This window comes from Micropterus dolomieu, linkage group LG12, assembly GCF_021292245.1.
Source record: "Micropterus dolomieu isolate WLL.071019.BEF.003 ecotype Adirondacks linkage group LG12, ASM2129224v1, whole genome shotgun sequence".
Taxonomy (NCBI): Eukaryota; Metazoa; Chordata; class Actinopteri; order Centrarchiformes; family Centrarchidae; genus Micropterus; species Micropterus dolomieu.
Genome location: NC_060161.1, coordinates 13,794,590 through 13,815,579, shown reverse-complemented (window position 1 = coordinate 13,815,579; position 20,990 = coordinate 13,794,590). Strand labels below are relative to the sequence as shown.

The window sequence follows — 20,990 nt, the reverse complement described above, 5'->3', positions numbered from 1 at the left end:
GATGGACCAGTAACTCACACAGTCTCATCTCTCACTGCTGCAACTGAATACACATTCACTCTCTTCTCTGTGATTGAAAACGTCAGAAGCAGTGGAGTGAACATTACTGCAGTTACCGGTAATATATGTCACTTTATTTCTATGCTCTGTATCTGCTTAGCGAGCCATCATCTGCTTTTCAGAGCACCAGTGTAAAACTAAGACGTATCTACTGGGTATAATATTCATTAAAGGAATGTGCTACTTAACAACATGCACTTTATTGCATGTTAATTTAACTCAGCATTGTTTTGGCCAACACTGTAAAATATTTTTTACATTAAGAATGATTTCTTTTTAAAACCTTTGTGATGTTGTGATACTACTTTTATCATAGAGTACATCTCTGTTGTGATATTAAGTGTGATGGATATGACTACAGAATGTGACATCTGGATCCAGAAAAAAACATTCATACTTAGTAATACAAAGAATTGTTTCACTTGCTCTGTTCCTGACAGACAGCATTAGTTTGTATTTATGCGGAGATACAAAATGATTCATCTTTAATAGTCAATGGGAACATTATCACTTTTATGTACAGTTAGTTATTATATTTCACTGCTCTTTTTGTCTCAGCTCCTTCAAAAACTGAAAACTTCAGATCAATAGGACGAGATGAGACCAGTATCACTCTGCAGTGGAACAAAGTGAACAACAACATCAGCTTTATTCTCCTGTTTAATGGTACAGAGATCAGCATCACTGCACCAGATGGAGATGGACCAGTAACTCACACAGTCTCATCTCTCACTGCTGGAACTACATACACATTCACTCTCTTCTCTGTGTTTGAGAACGCCAGAAGCAGTGGAGTGAGCATTACTGCAGTTACTGGTAAGATGTTTGACTTTATTAATGTGTAGTTAACCGGGAAAAACATTTTCATCTTGCAACTTGGGAAGCTACCGGAGTAGTTTTTTCCCTGTGTAGTGAAGGGCGAGAAATGTCTCCCTACCCGGATTCAAACACGGGTCTACAGGGCACTAAGGAGGATTTTTCCATATTTACTTAGAACAACTGAAATGCAATTCAAAGAAACATTACTATAGCAAATGAAAACCCTCGATTTGGTTTGGCCCACTGATGTCATCCATCTGTAAAGAGCGTTGTAGGAAATGAGGTGGGCATCAGAGTAGTTATTGCGAGATGAAGCTTTATGAAGCAGTGAAGCTGTCTATCCAGCTGGTTCACTCATGGTGCTTCATTTGCTCTATTGTGCCATCAAGATCAGCTGATTTTACTTTTACTCAGTTGCAGTTGGTTTGATTGGCTGGACATGCAGCTTCTCTTTTCCTCTTTTTGTGTCTTTAGCGTAGTTAAGTGACTTGTTTAAACAGGCACCTTACTTGTTTTATACTTGTGACTGTCGTTTTTGGAGGAGGTTTGCGACTCACTACTAAAGGAAAAAGCTGAGATCTTTCAAATCAGGTTATCGATCCAAAGTTAACAAAATCATTTTCCGTTGTTCACTTTCAACACAAGTATCAAAAAATTACCTTAAATTTGTTTCCCACAACTCATTTGGTCACTAAACTAATTCACTCGTCTCTCATTCAAATATGCACTGAACAAAATTATAAACGCAACACTTTTGTTTTTGCCCGGAATTGCTTCAAAGCATCACGTTACCTTTCATCAGTCATTCTCCACTCAGAACCTCATGTCCAACAGTAGTTTCAGCACAAACGCTCTTTCAGTCCAAGTCTGTTACTCCGCTATAACACACTAACCAAGGCTCGAGGAACTTGAACCCAATCTTAATCTGATTCTTTTGGGGGCTTGAAATAAGCTCGGGCGAAAACAATGCAATCTGAAGAAGGAGAAGAAGAAGGGCCCTTCCCCAAGCAATTGTCCTGTATACTGGTCAAACTTGTAACCTAAACACAAACAACCTGGGATAATAAGTGGTGCACTGTTACACAAACCATGGGAAATTACAAAAATAAACACTTGTATAACATAATATTCTGTAATGACCTGTTCATGTAATTAAGTTCACTTCATGTTGACTTCATGTTGCTGTGTTTCTGGGAGTACCTGTAAACATAACTTTAAATTATCATTATTTTTATTTCAGTTGTGACAAGATGAAACTGAAGATTGTCTGTTAGATTTTCAAGCAGTATTAACCAGTTATCAATACAACTTAAAATGTTCATCTTTCCATATAACACCATAAACACCATCTTACTTAAACATCTCTGACTCAGTACTGCATATACAGCGTGTATTTCTGTGATAAACTGAGACAAAGAGTACAACATAAGACCAAAAAAATGTCAGTAGTTGAACAGGTTCTTTTTTTATTGTGAGTGTTAAACAGTGAAGACCAGTTTACTGAGGCAGACTGAAACTTGATCTGACATTAAATCCAGCACGGCATAGAGCACTAATTGTTTTACCTGCTCTGTAGTCATGATACAGTGATTTCTGCTAGCATACAAAAATTTTACCAACGAGGAAAGTGTATTGTAAAACCCCACAGTACAGCTGAAATACCTGATACATAGTGCCTCTTCATGTTCACTGTAAAAGATTCTACATGCTTTATATAAAAGTAAGTAATGAAAAACTGAATATGCTTTGTTTTAGGAACTCGTCAGTTTTACTTTGAGGCTACGCCACTGAACTGGACTGAAGCTCAGAGCTTCTGCAGACGGGTCTACACTGACCTGGCCACCGTAAGAACCCCAATTGAAGCCAATGCTGTATTCAGGACCACACCAAGCTACACAGGCAAGTATTGGAAACATATACAGAACATAAACATAATGTGTGTATATATACTAATGTATAATTATATATATATACAACAGCCAGGCAACAACCAAGTTTTTGCAAAGCTTATTTTGATTTGATAACACTATAAAATATATTATGGAATGTGAAAGAACAACAAAGACCCTTGATGAAAAATAGAACTATGAATTATGTGACACATAATTTAAGGGATGTTCAGTTTATTCATCTACAATTTAAGTCAATTCAGCAACTATTTTAATTCCAGCTGTTATATAATGAACATCTGTTTGAACAGGCAAGGCTTGGATAGGTCTCTATGGCGACAGCTGGAGATGGTCCCTGAATGACAGCAGCTTCTACGATGAAGGAGAGACAGAGTTTAGAAACTGGGCTCCTGGACATCCCTACAATCCTTACGGACAACAATACTGTGTGGTGCTTCAAAGCTCTTACAATAACGATTACTATTTCAATTACTATTACTATTACTTGGACTACAATGGAAAGTGGTGGGACTATACATGCAACAACCAACGAAGATTTGTGTGCTACAACGGTGAGTTTTTTTATAGCATAAGAATTAACAAGAAGCTAAATAGATCTTCTTCATAGCACATTGTTAATAACTTCTCTACATCAATATATTTCCAGGTTCAGTAAATGGCACATCATCCTTTGTAAAAGTCAACACTCCTTTGAATTGGACTGAAGCTCAGAGCTACTGCAGGGAGAATTACGTCGATCTAGCCAGGTACAGTGTGCACTGATGAAGACTCCAACACATACAATAGTTCAGTACTGAACCAACTACTTAACAACTACTATCTGTTCTGTTGATGAAACTCGGCTTATTCAGTATTGTGACAGATGATAGAAATCCCAAATGGATTGGAAATCTGCCAACTGTTTTATTTGATCCTTTCTATCATTTGAATCATTCTCTTCCTGTCTGTCTATTTAGTAATATAATTTTTTAACAGTAATGAGTCATATCTTTTTCAACCCTAGTTTTATGACTGTGAAGCACTTGCACCTCAGTCACATAGTTTATACTGATGATGAAAATGATGTTGATGATGATGATTACGTCTTATTAGTAATAGAACATACCTTAGTTTGAAGGTGATTATGTTACACTGATGATAAGATGTCAATCAACAGTTACATTGTCCTGTTATCACATCCTTAAATAATCACATTAGCTACAATATTATATTTCGCAACAATCACTAACAATGCACTGCAGTGTCTGACTTTCTTCTTTCTCTTATGTTTACCTTTTCTGTTAAACTCAATTCAAGATGTTCCTATTTCTCTTGCAGTATACGAAATCGGGCAGAAAATAACGTCATCGCAAAGCTGACAGTTGGGGACTCTGTGTGGATCGGTCTGTACTTGGAACAACTGTGGTCTGATGGGAGCACCTCTCAGTTTCAAAACTGGGCCAGTGGGCAACCAGACAGTGCAGAGCAGTGTGTCACCACAGCTTTCAGAAACTCTGGTCGCTGGTCAGATAATAACTGCTCCCTCACTTTCCCGTTCATCTGTTACTCAACAAGTAATGCATTTTATTTCTACTTACATACTGTATAGAGATTCATTGTTGCATTAAGTTTAGTTATATGTTAGCAATTAAATATCGTACCTTTAACATTAGATTCACTCTAAATTTAGATTTGTGTACACGTCTGTTTACACAAGAATGTTCTATATTTTACTCTTCTTCTGCTAAATGCTGTTCAGAAGGTTATATACAGTAGATAAACCTGTGAAATCTAGTGATCATGTTGTAAGCAGCACAGTATTTAACAAGTACATTGTTAAAGAAATGACTTTCCTGTCTGTAAGGTGAATATTTGCTATGTTCAAATGTGTTCTCATCAGACAGAAAACCTCCAAAATCCAGTCAAATATGAAATGAATACTCTCATTACAGAAATCTGCTTTTATAATTAATATTTCAGAACAAGAAAATGGAGGCAAAATAGGTGAAATATGATGAATCATTTCCCCATAAACACACAAGGTACAGCAGCATAACGTCATTGATTATTTGAACCCGACACTCCGAAAGGATCAGGAGCCTCTCTAATCATGAAAGTAATTTGTAAAAGCACATAGCCTATAGAAATCTATTTATGCATGATCCATCAGGAGAGTTACCATCTTGTTAAGAGGAGCCGAGCTCCCCTGTAGTTTGCACCCTGCCTACAATCTCGACCATCAGATTCCTGCAACAGGAAATAATGCTCTTTTACTCATGGATTTGTTTTTCTGGTTCCAAAATGTTTCTTGGTGTTGGGGAATTATTAAAAAAACAAAACACCCATTAATTTTGGGTTAAAATGCCTTGTAACACCCATTGCTGAGATTGTGTAATATTACCAATTTTTCTTTTTTTGTAATGCGTTATATTACTGCGTTACAGCAAAAAGCAATAATTACTTTAATTGCGTTACTTTTGTGACGCGTTACTCCCAATACTGTGCACTGCGCACATAGCCGACCAGTAGAATGCCTAAATAGCAGTGTCGCAACTGCTTCAACATCCGACCAGCTCTTCAGCTCTTCAGTGGAACTTCAGGTGTCAGAGTGGCACGGCTCATTGGGAGAGACTTCCGCCTGTGCTTATACATATTGTAACATTAAACCTAAAGCCACGTTGGCCAATCAGAGCCTAATAAAATCGTAAACAAAGCAGGCAGTGGCGCACAATCCTCCGCTTGTGCATTCTGGTGCCACCAGAATTAAAGTTATGAAGGAAATAGGGAAACGTTTTCTCATAAGGCAAACATATCTCTGCGTCACCAAATATGTCCCCAAGAGTCTGATTAAGAGTGAAATTCAGTTTCTACTCGTTCGCGTCACATGAGGTCCACAGTCTTGTTCTGAACACCGGTAATGGACAGAGCTTTGATAGAGCGCATTCTTGTGGGCCTACAGCAGCTGGCTCCTGGATATCTCCAGCAGCCAAGCTAAGTGGACGCCGCCCTGACGATTTATGAAAGCAGCGGCCGTCTGTTGTGTTGTCTGTTCTCACCATGACATGTTTGTTTCTCAGCAGTGGAGCAAAGTGTTTCCGCGCTTTCAGCACTATGGACAGCTCCAGGCAGTTTATGTGGAGAGATGGAGGCTGTGGCCATTTCCCTCCTACCACATGAGATGTGTCCGTGTAAACTGTGACATGCGACGTCACTCTCCCAAAGGGAACCCCCACTGAAAGAATGTGAGGGGATTTCCAGTACGTCAGGTCTGATGTGTGAGGAGGGAGGGACATGGGAGGGCTGATCTGAAATAGGCTGCGGCAGAGATTGAGTGAAAAACTCCAGGAGCTCATTCTCTGTGTCAGACTCATGCCACAGTGAAAAACCTCCACTAACACTGACTGCTGGGTGAGAGGTGAGGTGGCCACAGAGAAGCAGAGGACGGGGATGGGCTCTTGTGTTTTTCTGATGTGAATGCTTTTCAATTATGATAATATGAGAAAGGGACAACAGCAGCTCAACAACTGACTGTGTCTGCATGCGCAGCGGAGCTTACTGCGGGTGACTGCATCTTGGGGGAGCAGCCTGAAGAGCCCATTGGGGCTGATGGGCCAGCAGCCCCATGGTGGGCTACACATGTCCTAGATGGGACATGTGTAGCCACATGTTGCCCTGTAGGAACGTTAGCCACGCTATGATGTGACACGTGGAAACGTGGGTCTTAAATGATTGTATCGCTCATAGCCACCATAAGGTTTGGAGCATGAATATTTTTCACGCAAACCTGTTTGTTGATAAATTCATTCCCTTCTCTTCTTCTGTCTTCCAGCTCTTCCAAAAACAGAAGACTTCAGATCAATAGGACAGGATGAGACCAGTATCACTCTGCAGTGGAATAAAGTGAACAACAACTTCAGCTTTATTCTCCAGTTTAATGATGCAGAGATCAACATCACTGCACCAGATGGAGATGGACCAGTAACTTACACAGTCTCATCTCTCACTGCTGGAACTGAATACACATTCACTCTCTTCTCTGTGATTGAAAACGCCAGAAGCAGTGGAGTAAACATTACTGCAGTTACCGGTAATAAATGTCACTTTATTTCTATGCTCTGTATCTGCTTAGCGAGCCATCATCTGCTTTTCAGAGCACCAGTGTAAAACTAAGACGTATCTACTGGGTATAATATTCATTAAAGGAATGTGCTACTTAACAACATGCATTGCATGTTAATTTAACTCAGCATTGTTTTGGCCAACACTGTAAAATCCTTTTACTTTAAGAATAATTACTTTTTAAACTTTTGTTACATTGTGATTACCTATTTATCGTGGAGTACATCTGTTGTCAAATAAAGTCTGATGGATATGACTACAGAATGTGACATCTGGATCTAGAAAAAAAACATTCTTAGTAATAAAAAAATTGTTTCACTCACTCTGTCCCTGACAGACAGCATTCATTTCTATCAGTGTGGGGACACAAAATGAACACAATTTAGTTGTGAAAGGGAACATTATCACTTTTATTGACAATCATTTGTTAATCCATTTTCACTGCTCTTTTTGTCTCAGCTCCTTCAAACGCAAGAAACTTCAAATCTACAGCACAAAATGAGACCAGTATCACTCTGCAGTGGAACAAAGTGAACAACAACATCAGCTTTATTCTCCAGTTTAATGGTGCAGAGGTCGACATCACTGCACCAGATGGAGATGGACCAGTAACTCACACAGTCTCATCTCTCAATGCTGGAACTACATACACATTCACTCTCTTCTCTGTGTTTGTGAACGCCAGAAGCAGTGGAGTGAGCATTACTGCAGCCACTGGTAAGTTGTTTAACTTCTTTAATGTGTATTTAACCAGGAATAACATTTTCATCTTGCAACTTGGGAAGCTCCTGGACAGTTAGTTGTAATTTCCAGCAGTAGTAGTTTTTCCCTGTTACATTTGAAAATGTTTCAAATTCTTCATTAGTTAAGTTAACTTCATTAGGGCCCGAGCACGAACCACGCGAGGTCTCTATTGAAACTGAAGGGATTATTGTTATAATTTCTTTTTCTTCAAAGTAACCTCAACTTTGGGGGCCTAAACATACTCATCAAACTTTGCACATAATTCAGATGTGGCGAAAAATGGGCTTGGCAAAATGGCTCGCTAGCGCCACCTGCAGAGCAGCCCAGAAATAGAAATTTCTATGGCACATGTATCAGGTCCAGACATACAAAAAAGCCTCTTGGAGCGATGCCCGACACCCAACAGAAAGTCGGCCATTTTCAAATGGTCATTTTTAGCGATTTACACACTCAGTACTTTAATAAACTCCTCTTAGAAATTTAGTCCGACCGACTACAGATTTTTGCTGTGCAGTCTAAACCCATTGGCTTTAGAGTAGACAGCGAAGTCTACTCTAAAGCCATTGACAATTAAAAGTTGTACAAATGATGAGTTTCAGTGACACGGCATGCACGTGGCGTGGCGTCCAAAATCAATGATTCACCATGAAAGAGGAAGTTGTTGTAACTTCAGTGTACATCTGCACCACACTTTACGTGCTTGATAACAGTCCCGCCCCAAACACATCTAAATCTTCAGTTATAGTCGTAGTGCAAAGTGCTATGTAGCGCCACAAAGGGGACACAGGAAGTGAAGATGAACACCTTTGCAACGTCCAAAGCACATGGCAAATTCACAGCCACACCAGCAGAGCTCCAGAATCTGCAACGCGGCCGCATCACACCTCAACGCGCTTCACGTGCGAGGGCCTGCCCAACGCGCTTACAGCTTTAATGTAGTCTTTGTTTCTTGTTTTTTTCAAACAGACATTGTTAACATAACTGTAACTTATTTTCTTTTTCTATAAATCAAATATGTGTTTCTTTTCATTTTCAGTTATGACATATACAGAAGAAAATTTATAAATTCATTCCATTCATCAAGAGCTGAACTCAAAGATCTAAGACTTTCTCTATGTACACAAAAGGCCTATTTCTCTCAAATATTGTTGACAAATCTGTGTTAGTGAGCACTGTAGATACCAGATCTGTGCTGCTGCCGGATCCCTACCTGCACATGCACAAAAGTTTACCACAGATGTGCCTATTCATAATTACTCATGTGTTGTTTTCATTTCAGCGCGTCAGAAAGGCTGACAAAGCATTATTTGATCATAGTATTTGATGCAAAAGGTACCCTTTGGCGTATGAGAAGCCCCTGGGCGCATCTGTATGAAATGCCCTGTCTAGACCAGAAGCGCTATTAGCTGGCTAGGTTGCGTATAAAAGGCGTTGACAGCTTCCTAAAGCCCCTTACCCTAACCCTAACCATCACATGGGTGTGTTCCTAAACGTAAGTCAGCAATTGTGTTGACCGGCTAACCCTACTGCTGTGAACATCGGCCATGCTAGCAGCTAAGGTTAGCGTCCTTTGTGTTGCTACTGTGTTAGATTGTTGTCATTATTAGAAATTAAAAATGAACTGTTGAATAAGGTTTTTCATATCTTCAGTATATTCCTATGACATCATAGTGAACAGTTTAATCTCCAGTAATTAAAAATCCTTTTGTTGTCTTGATTTGAAAAATTTAGTTGGATAATTTTGAATAGAAGTGACAAGCACCTCTCCTTTGCTGAGATAATCCATCCACCTCACAGGTGTGGCATATCAAGATGCTAAACAGATAGCATGGGTATTGCTCAGGTGTGCCTGAAGTTGATGATACACAGGGCAACTTTTTGAGCAATGTTACTGGAGGCAAGTCCGACTATGTTTTGAACCGATAGCGGCGGTGCGGGGCGGGTGGTGGAGTGGTGGGGGAAGGGGATTACGGTAGTAATCTTTACTCATTACCACTGACGGCAACGTTGCCCAGCACAATTGCTCTAAAAGTTGCTCCGTGTATCTTCAGCTTTAGGCTGGCCACAATAAAAATGTGCAGTTCCATCAAACAGCAGAATGCCGCAGATGTTGCAAGTTTTGAGGGAGTGTGCAATTGGCATGCTGACTGCAGGAATGTCCACCAGACCAGTTGCCCTTGAATTGAATGTTCATTTCTCTCCCATAAGCTGTTCCCACAGGCGTATCAGAGAATTTGGCAGTACATCCAACCGGCCCCCAACCGCAGACTACGTGTAACTACACCAACCCAGGACCTCCATGTCCAGCATCTTCACCTCCAAGATTGTCTGAGACCAGCCACCCGGACAGCTGCTGCAACAATCGGTTTGCACAACCAAAGAATTACAGCACAAAGTCTCAGGAACTGTCTCAGGGATGCTCATCTGCATGCTCGTCACACTCGCTAATTCATTGGGGTCTTGACCTGACTGCAGTTTGTAGTCGTAACTGACCTGAGTGGGCAAATGCTCAAATTCGATGGCATCTGGCACATTGGAAAGGTCTTCTCTTCACGGATGAATTCCGGTTTTCATTGTACAGGGCAGATGGCAGACAATTCATCCACGAACATCGCCTCATGTTGCAGCATGATCATGCGCGGCCCCATGTTGCAAGGATCTGGACACAATTCCTGGAAGCTGAAAACATTCCAGTTCTTGCAAGACCAGCAAACTCACCGGACATGTCACCCATTGAGCATGTTTAGGATGCTCTGTATCGGTGTATATGAAAGCATGTTCCAGGTCCTGCATCTTACGCAGCAACTTCGCACAGCCATTGAAGAGGAGTGGACCAACATTCATCAGGCCACAATCAACAACCTGATCAACTCTATGCAAAAGAGATGTGCACTGCATGAGGCAAATGGTGGTCACACCAGATACTTACTGGTATATACTGACTGACAGATACGTAACCCTAACCCCCCCAATACAGTAAAACTGCACATTTTCGAATGGTCTTTTATTGTTTCCAGACTAAGGCACACCCGTGCAAATCCCATGTTATCTGATCAGCATCTTGAAATGCCACACCTGTGAGGTGGATGGATTATCTCAGCAAAGGAGAAGTGCTTACTAACATAGATTTAGACAGATTTGTGAACACTATTTGAGTTCAGCTCATGATGAATGGGGGCAAAAACAAAAGTGTTACGTTTATAATTTTGTTAAGTGTATTATGGAACTCAAGGTTGTCTTATTTTCAAAATAAATTGACAAATTATCAATTGTTACGGATGTGGACAGAACGGACCCAAACGTAGCGCTTGTCAGATCACCAAAAGAGGTTTATTGAGGGGGGAAAAAAGGGACGAGGGGAGTCGGGAGGTGGGATGAGGTGAGCAGGACGCCAGCAGACGAGGGCACGGAGGACCAAGGAGCAGGCGGGGCTGGCAAGGCTCGAGCGAGGTGACTGAGAGAGGGCTGGAGTCCGAGGCGAGGGAGGTGAGGAGCGTGGAGGGAAGCCGGGTGGACGCCGCGGAGGCGAGGCGAGGGGAGAAGGCAGGTAGGCGAGCCCGGCTGACTGACTGGATGGCGGAGGTGAGTGGACCTGGCGGGGAGAAAGAAATAACAGGGTTAGTCTCGGGAGACAACAGGTTAGGGAACAAGAAACAGGAGAGCTTTGAACGAAGCAGTGGTACCAGGACTGGAGCGACGACGATCAAGCGAAGATGGAGTGGAGAACCGGGGTAGAAATACTGATTGATGAGACACAGGTGCGGGTCATCAGCCGGGCTCCAGGGCGGAGAGGGAGAGAGCACACACACAGAGGGAGAGGCGAGGAGACACGGGGGAGAAAACAGAAATGCGAGAGGAAGTAAAAAAAGAAAAAAGGGCAACGGACACTCACCGTCAGCCGGGCTGCCACCGCAACATCAATATGTCTTAGAATATTCTTCTTTCCATGTAATCAAAACATATTCCTAAAACGTCTTTGACTCAGTACTGCATATAGACTGTGTATTTTTGTGACAGACTGAGACAAAGAGTACAAGTTATGAGACAAAAGATGCTTAAAATGAAAAAGAAATGTCAGTGGTTGAACCGTTTCTTTTTTTATTGTCAGTGGTAAACAGTGAAGACCAGTTTACTGAGGCAGGCTGAAACTTGATCTGACTCAAGCTGATAGACAAAGTGTGAAGGCATTAAACATTAAATACAGCACGGCACAGAGCACGAATTGTTTCCATGCTCCGTAGTCATGATACAGTGAATTCTATTAGCATACAAAAATCTCATCAGAGTAAAATGTTTTGTAAAACCCTACAGTACAGTATGACTACGCGATGCAAAGTGCCTCTTAATGTTCACTGCAGAAGAGTCTACATTCTTTATAAAAAAGTAAGCAATAAAAAATTGAATATGGTTTGTTTTAGGAACTCGTCAATACTACTTTGAGGCTACGCCTCTGAACTGGACTGAAGCTCAGAGCTTCTGCAGACGGGTCTACACTGACCTGGCCACCGTAAGAACCCCAATTGACGCCAATGCTGTACTCAGGACCACACCAAGCTACACAGGCGAGTTCTCAATATTGGAATTATATACAAAACATAAACATAATGTCTAAATACTGATGTATAATGATATGCATGCACAACAGCCAGGCAACAACTAAGTTTTTGATAAGGTTATTTTGATTAGATGAAAGCATAAAATATATTATGGAACGTGAAAGAACAACAAAGACCCTTTGTGAAAAATAGAGGAGGCACATAAGATAAGGGATTTTCATCAAAGTTATTTACATTTTCGGTAATTTTAATTCCAGCTGTTATATAATGAACATCTGTTTGAACAGGCAAGGCTTGGATAGGTCTCTATGGCGACAACTGGAGATGGTCCCTGAGTGACAGCCGTTTCTATGGTGAAGGAGAGACAGAGTTTAGAAACTGGGCTCCAGGACATCCCTACAATCCTAATGAACGACAGTACTGTGTGATACTTCAAAACTATAACTATTACTTTAACTACAATGGAAAGTGGTTGGACATTAATTGCAACATCCAGTTCTACTCTGTGTGCTACAACGGTGAGTTTTCTTATAGTATAAGAACAGAAAGCTTAATAGAATTTCTGCATAGCACATTGTTAATAACTTCTCTTCATCAATATATTTCCAGGTTTAGTAAATGGAACATCATCCTTTGTAAAAGTCAACACTCCTTTGAAGTGGGCCGAAGCTCAGAGATACTGCAGGGAGAATTACGTCGATCTAGCCAGGTACAGTGTGCACTGATGAAGACTCCAACACATACAATAGTTCAGTACTGAAGCAACTACTTAACAACTACTATCTGTTCTGTTGATGAAATTCAGTTTCTTCAGTATTATGACAGATGATAGGAATTCCAAATGGATTGAAAAATCTGTCAACACTGTTTTATTTGACCCTTTGTATCATTTGAATCATTCTCTTCCTGTCTGTCTATTTAGTAATATAAATTTTAATGCAATGAGTTAAATATTTTTCATCCCTAGTTTTATGTGAGGCACTTTGACCTCAGTCACATTGTATGATGATGATCATTATCATCATTGTCTGAAGAATTTTCACCTCTTCAGTTACATTCAACTCACCCTTGATGTGTATATGCTACTGTTTCTCTCACAGTATACGTAATAGGGCAGAAAATAACGCCATCACAAAGCTGGCAGCTGGGGACGATGTGTGGATCGGTCTGCTCTTGGAACAGCTGTGGTCTGATGGGAGCACCTCTCTGTTTCAAAACTGGGCCTATGGGCAACCAGACAGCACAGGGCAGTGTGTCACCACAGTGTTCAGAAACTCAGGACTGTGGTCAGATGATAACTGCTCCCTCTCTTTCCCGTTCATCTGTTACTCAACAAGTAATGTATCTTATTTCTACTCACATACTGTTTAGAGATTCATTGTTGTATTTAATCTATTGAGTTATACAGCATAGTACCAATTATATATTGTACCTTGTAGTTCGGATTCACACTGAATTTAGATTTGTGTACATTGGCATGTCTGTTAAAGCAGAAGATTGTAGATTGTTCTTCTGCTAAATGCTGTTCAGAAACTTATATACAGCAGATAAACACGTGGAAATCTAGTAGCACAGTATTTAAGGTACATTACTAAAGAAATGACTTATTTGTCTGTAAGATGAATGTTTGCTATGTATAAAATGTTCTCACAAGATGCAAAGCCACCAAAATCAAGCCATATAAAATGAAGACTCTCATTACAGAAATCTGCAATTGAAATGAATGTTTCAAAACAAGGAAAAACAACAAATACCATCAAACATCAACCATCTATAGCTTAATTAAATGTTTGTCATCAGTATAATTCTGTTGAAACTGAGCAAGTATGCAGTAGATTAAACATACTGTACAAAAGTAAATCTATCAACTAATATACAAGTGATGGTGGTGATCATTGGAAATAGCGATCATTAGGTCTGTAGTCAAGACCCAAACCGAGACCAAGTCAAGACTAAGATCTGGGTATATCGAGACTGAGACAAGACCAAACACTTTCAGGAGCTGAGACCAAGTCAAGACCAAGACCAAGGGAGGGCGAAACTGAGTCAAGACTAAGACCAGTTCCCCACATTACATGACACACAATTAATTAATTAATTAACACAATATATGTCAAATCATTATTTCTTTCAAATTTAAAGGCAGATGGCAAATGTGGTTTTAAACTATTGTTTATGGTCAGAACACTTGAAGCAGAACAGTGGATCACTTTTCTTCTGGACACTGTTTGACAGATTAATTCTTTATAGTTTAGATAGCTAAGTGTAATCAAGAAGATTTTGCTAACATATGCTCCTGCTCCCAGACAGCCACAGCTTCTCCTTTCTCCCCGCTTCAATTCAATTTAATTCAAATTAGCTTTATTGGCATGAATGTATACCAACAATATTGCCAAAGCATCATACAATCAACCAAAATCAGTTTTTTGTATGTTGTAATTTAGTTGTGTCTAAATAGAAATTGTGTGCAACCTGATTTCTGAATTGTTTCTGAAAGATCATTATCTTTGTCTTTCCTTTCACTTTCTTGTAGTGCGTGTGGAAGGGGGTCGGGGAGGGGTGACAGCCATTAACAGTAACAACACTTTTTTAATTAGGGTTAATGGTTGCATTACTATGCAATGGATGCATAGTATGTTAACAAGTTAATCAGACAATGCAAAAGCAATTTATTGATATTCCCAAAGTTATGGTCTTGACTGGGCTTGAAATAATATCCCGAGTTATCAATGACAGAGACAAGACCGAGTACAAATGAGTATGAGACCATTAAAAAGTGGTCTTAAGACCAGTCTCGAGTACTACAACATCAGCGATCATCTCAGTGATTATGTAAACATGATGCAGAAAAGTACATTATAAGTGTTGCATCAAACAGCTGATGAATAAACAATCTTGTCAGTGTGTAGCGCTTCAGTATTAACTAGCAGGAGATACAGCGCCCTGGGTTCTTTTCTGTAATCTACACCCTAAAGTATCTGTTGTGCTGCTTTTAAACATTTTGTACTTTAAAACACTTAATTAAAAACCATATAAACTTTACATAGGATAGTGCAGATGTGTGATTTAACCTTTTACAACTGCAAACCCTCTGCTTCAAGCCACGTTTATAGCTATATATTACACTGATAAAGGGGTCATATAAATATAAATGACAGTATTTATTCACCAATGTTTTTAAAACAAAATAAATATAATGAAATCACCTAGAAGTCACCTTCTATTTGATGTTCCATAAGTTATCTTAACAAACCAAAATATACAACAGTTCCTTTTCTTCAGAAACTGTAAAACTGCAATTTCAGCGGGTAAGTTACTGAAATTAAATTAAATTGCAAATATCAGAGGGTAACTTAATAACGACAATAATTTACTCAGTTAAGATGACTTTGTGGGCCCGAAAAATTAAAAGCAGGCTTGTCTCCCTCAGAGCCAGAGGTCCACTTGTGCTTTATCCCGGTCACACAGGGCGCTCTATTCAGGCATCAGTGTCCATACACACACATATGCTGCAAACAGAAACTGCTAATTAGTCTACAGGGCTGGAATTAGATCAAAGATAAATTATAATGTCCATAACAGACTTGTAGCCAAATTACCCATTTTTTCACAAATGAGTCGGGCTATTACTCTTGTCTCTACATCTTACACTTGGCTTGGTCATCAGTTTGTAACGCACTGGGGGTCTCCATAGCGTCATTGTTCAACGCACTGGAGGAAGCCCTGTAGCGTCACATTTGAAAGGTAAAGGTAGGTATAGCCTATGATATTTAACCGAGAAGAAGTGGATGGGGTGGATGGAAGAATCAGAAACCAGACTTTCAACCAGGAGACCAGGAGTCTTTTTTTCCCGTATGAAACAAAAAGTCTACATTAAATGTTAAATGTTTGAAACAATTTGCCTTACATAAAAACAGCAATGGAAAAGTAGCCTACAACATATAAATTACAAGGTCTGATTCCTGCAAAGGTGACTAAGCGGCCTGCTCAATTTAATTAAACAAACCCTAAATAAACCAAATAGAAACACTCAAACTGCCTCTATATAGGCCTACTCTTGATAAAAATGCGCATTAAAGAATGTCCACATTATGGTTTTAACCATGTCTATTAGGGATAAATCAAGATTAGGCCACAACGAGCAGCACACAGGTGTTCGTTGCTGGAGTCTCGCCCGCACTTAGCCACATCAAACAAACATTGCAAACATCATCATAGTTTCCCACACACATTTAACCCCCAAAACCCCAATGTCCCAGCAGACCAAGAGTTCAAATCAAATAACTTAAATTGACTGGATTGAAATAAATGTCCTCATTAATAGAAAGAAAACAAAAAGATACCAGTTGAAGTGTGACGAGACGCTGCTGTCAATAATATTCTTCAGTTAATTTATGCAACCTCGCCAAAGTCCCAACCTATAATCCCCTAAAAAGCATTATTCCTTAGTTGAGTTTGTCTGGCAAAGTCTGTAACACAGAGCCCACTAAACGCTGACAGCTTCACTCAGTTTCACTCCGGAGCTCCTCCCAAACGTTGCTTCCTTTTAATTAAAACATATACAGTGGCAAAACAATAATGAAACAAATAGGTAATACATAATGGATAGTACATATAACTATCTGTGATTACACCGCAGACCTGATATTTCTTTTTTACATGTGAAGGAGAAACACACAAAGCATATTCACTATTACATTTAAAGCTGTACATAAAGTCAGTAGCCTATAGGTAACTATTACAAGTTAAGTAGGTTACGTAAGTTAAGAAAGCTATGCAAATAACGTTACTTAACTTACATAAGTTAACTGATGTATGTAATGTAGCATATTTATTTTAACCATGATCTTTTCCTAAACCCAACCGAATTGCGACGTTTAAATTTGCCATTAACAACGTGCCGTTTCACATGGCAACGTTAAAAGGTAGGCCTTTGAAAGTCTAACCGCACGTTTATTGTTTATTGTTGCTAACTCGACCACGGAGCCCTAACAGTCAAAAACAACAAATAATTGGGTAAAATAATGTATTTTGCTGATGTCCTGCTTCTCTACTTCAAATCAAGTTCAGTACTGGCCAACACATTAAACTCCTTGATTTCCCCATAGCACTATTCGCTTAAAATCCTATGAATTTTGAATTCTTGATATATTGTTTATTATGTCTTGTGAAACACACACTGTGATGTGGTTAGGTATAAAATGTGACTCAACATTCTTGTTAGTACAAACGTGTATAGCCACCATTAGGTTTTCTTACCACTAGGAAACAAAATGGAGCAACCTTTAACAGCCAGATGGAGCATGAATTATTTTTCACACTAACTTGTTTGTTGATGAATTCATTCCCTTCTCTTTTTGTGTCTCAGCTCCTCCAAAAACAGAAGACTTCAGATCAATAGGACAAGATGAGACCAGTATCACTCTGCAGTGGAACAAAGTGAACAACAACTTCAGCTTTATTCTCCAGTTTAATAATGCAGAGATCAACATCACTGCACCAGATGGAGATGGACCAGTAACTCACACAGTCTCATCTCTCACTGCTGCAACTAAATACACATTCACTCTCTTCTCTGTGTTTGAGAACGTCAGAAGCAGCGGAGTAAACATTACTGCAGTTACCGGTAATATATGTCACTTTATTTCTATGCTCTGTATCTGCTTTTCAGAGCACCAGTGTAAAACTAAGACGTATCTACTGGGTATAATATTCATTAAAGGAATGTGCTACTTAACAACCTAAACATTTTTGCATGTTAATTGAACTCAGCATTGTTTTGGCCAACACTGTAAAATCCTTTTACATTAATAATGATGACTTTTTTAATATTTTGTGACGTTGTTATTCTTCATTTTTTGTGGAGTACGTCTCTGTTGTGATATAAAGTGTGATGGATATGACTACAGAATGTGACATCTGGATCCAGAAAAAAACATTCATACTCAGTAATACAAAGAATTGTTTCACTTGCTCTGTTCCTGACAGATAGCAATAGTTTTTATCATTGTGGGGACACAAACCATCTTTAACTCTTAGAGTGAACAACAAACAACATCACTTTTACTGACTGTCCTTTATTAATACATGTTTCACTGTCTTTTTGTCTCAGCTCCTTCAAATGCAAAAAACTTCAAATCAACAGCACAAAATGAGACCAGTATCACTCTGCAGTGGAACAAAGTGAACAACAGCATCAGCTTTATTCTCCAGTTTAATGATGCAGAGATCAACATCGCTGCACCAGATGGAGATGGACCAGTAACTTACACAGTCTCATCTCTCACTGCTGGAATTACATATAGATTCACTCTCTTCTCTGTGTTTGAGAACGTCAGAAGCAGTGGAGTGAGCGTTACTGCAGTCACTGGTAAGTTGTTTAACTTCATTAATGTGTATTTAACCTGGAATAACATTTTCATCTTGCAATTTGGGAAACTAATGATATTCACCAGCAGTAGTAGTTTTTTTTTCTTGTTACATTTAAAGATTTTTCATGCAACTGAAGTTTGTCTTGTCTGATTTTCACGAATAAATGATCAATTAATTTTAAAATATTCTTCTTTCCAAAACATCTCTCACTCTGCATACTTCAACAAAAGGGCGTCGTAAGTATATCCATTTTTTACATTCATCATTTGGTCTGAGCCTTTGCCTTGAACGCATTAGCTTGATTGTAACTGACATCATTTTCATAGCTGTATTATTTTTAATCTCATGTTCCTTCTATTTGTTTTCATTATGTGTTTACTTCAGCTGTTGCTAAAACAGAAAGAAGTCTGGTTGTTCCTTATATTGATATAAAACCTGAGAATAAATTATTGTAAACACTGCTTTACAATTGAATAATACACAACATGTAATATTTTCAGATGTTTTTAAAGTAGTATTGTGTAGAGGAAGAAAAAATAAATAAATATATATATATATATATATATATATATATATATATATATATATATATATATATATATATATATATATATAAAATATAGAAACACATCAAATTTCTTTACTAAAAAAGTCAGACAGTATTTGTGGTTATTATATTGTTCTATGTAACATGTTGTGTGTTTATGTCAACAGATTATGTTCTTGGTATAAACATGGAATTGGAGTCGTCGACTCAGCTGTCAGACTCGGAGTTGCAGAGTCTGTTGCAGGGGGTGAGACTAACTGCTGTTACAGTTTATTTTCATTGTCATTTACACACTATTTTGTTCAGTATTTACATTGTTTTTCTGTTGTGTTTGTGTGTTTTTTAAAAATAAAGGTCTTCAGACAATTCGGATTGTCGCCACAGTTGTCCTTCAAAGTGTTGAGACGTGAGATCAGGAAAGACAAGATTAAATAAAGGAGGATGGATCTGCAAGTTATTTAGACTTTCCACGTTTTGAATTGCTTTCATTGAAGCAAATGATAAAAACTGATGATAGGAAAGACATTTTATCAGATTTCAGTGAAATGTAGTTTGACCTCATTATTCTGCTTTGTATTTACTTATACTAGTACTACTACTTAATTCTAAGACTAATACTGTGAGGATAACTTGTTGTATGTAATGCTACTATTTCTACTACTATTACATTGTTAAAAATTCTCCCGCATTAAAAAATTCAGAAGCTGTAAATATGCAAATGTTTTTCATTTGGAAAGTTGAACATATATTAAAACTCAAAATCAAGGTGAGCACAGAGAACCTTTTTCAGCAGATGAATGTAAAAATGTCTTAGTATAAAACTCTGCACATACATCATTCTGCACAGCGAAGCTAAAACATTCAGGTAAAGTAACAATTTGCTCACACATTTGTGTGGAGGGGGACTTTGAACAATCCATTTCATTTAAATTTAATTATGTAATGCCTTCAGGAAAAGTCAAAGTGTTCCATTAAGCCATTTAAAGCAATTTCTCTCATTTGACTTCTGTGTGTCAGAGGTTTTTAGCTCTGAGTTCTGCTCCACCGGCCAAAGCCTGCTCTGACATAACCGTCCATTCATAAACACGTTTGGGGACTGTCGGGAGAACGGTGGCCGACATCGAACAACAGCTCCAATCAGCTTTGAAGAAGCTTTCCATTTAAGGTCAATGTCTAAAAAGTTGTTTTAACAGCATAACATAACTGTATTCTGCGACACAAAGGCACCTGATTGCACTGTGTATATAATAGATGATATGAAGTTTATTCTCGCCATGATTCCACTGTATATAATAGATACATATGAAGTTTATGCCCAATGACCTGATTTCACTGTATTTAACAGATATATTGGTAGCACTTTATAATAACTACACAATATGAAGCATTACTTAAGTATTAGTAAATACGGAATTCATCCGTATAAAGAATTGTACATACATTAAAACACATTACTAGGTCATTCATAAACAGTTATAAATGTTTTATTCTTTATCAGCTCCACACTATAAGCAGTTGTTAAGTATCAGTACATTTTAATTCATCATTTATAAACCATTGTTAAGTTAATACACATTTGTAAGTGTTTATATACATAGTTATACATGTTGTATTGTTTATTAATAAGCTGATCTATAATGTGATTAATAATTGTATTTTCATACTTAATACATGATCAGTTAACTATTTATAAATGAAGTATTTTAATGACAAACCATTTATATATGAGTTGTTAATGGTTCATAAGATCATTTGGAAAGTGTAAGAAAATTAGTACATAACTGCCTTTTTTTGATACTTTCCAGAGGAAGAATATAAATAATCTCATCGTAACTCGTAAATCTACAAGTGGCAAAGTCCAAAGGATGCTACTAAGACAACCCG

General features: G+C 38.6%; 1 protein-coding gene across 1 annotated transcript in view; it reads left to right on the top strand.

Annotated features, from left to right (window-relative positions):
- LOC123980805 overlaps positions 1-19,807 on the top strand; it is a 39,550-nt gene extending 19,743 nt beyond the window's left edge. Inside the window, exons 9-25 of the mRNA XM_046065357.1 lie at positions 11-118; positions 619-876; positions 2,635-2,778; positions 3,080-3,340; positions 3,436-3,535; positions 4,107-4,342; positions 6,598-6,855; positions 7,347-7,604; positions 12,050-12,193; positions 12,475-12,705; positions 12,797-12,896; positions 13,288-13,523; positions 17,556-17,813; positions 18,300-18,557; positions 18,790-18,795; positions 19,274-19,353; positions 19,461-19,807. Of these exons, the coding sequence (XP_045921313.1) occupies positions 11-118; positions 619-876; positions 2,635-2,778; positions 3,080-3,340; positions 3,436-3,535; positions 4,107-4,342; positions 6,598-6,855; positions 7,347-7,604; positions 12,050-12,193; positions 12,475-12,705; positions 12,797-12,896; positions 13,288-13,523; positions 17,556-17,813; positions 18,300-18,557; positions 18,790-18,795; positions 19,274-19,353; positions 19,461-19,541 (3,017 nt within the window). The 3' untranslated portion in view covers positions 19,542-19,807. The remainder of the gene's footprint in view (positions 1-10; positions 119-618; positions 877-2,634; positions 2,779-3,079; positions 3,341-3,435; positions 3,536-4,106; positions 4,343-6,597; positions 6,856-7,346; positions 7,605-12,049; positions 12,194-12,474; positions 12,706-12,796; positions 12,897-13,287; positions 13,524-17,555; positions 17,814-18,299; positions 18,558-18,789; positions 18,796-19,273; positions 19,354-19,460) is intronic.
- Positions 19,808-20,990: the final 1,183 nt, after the last annotated feature.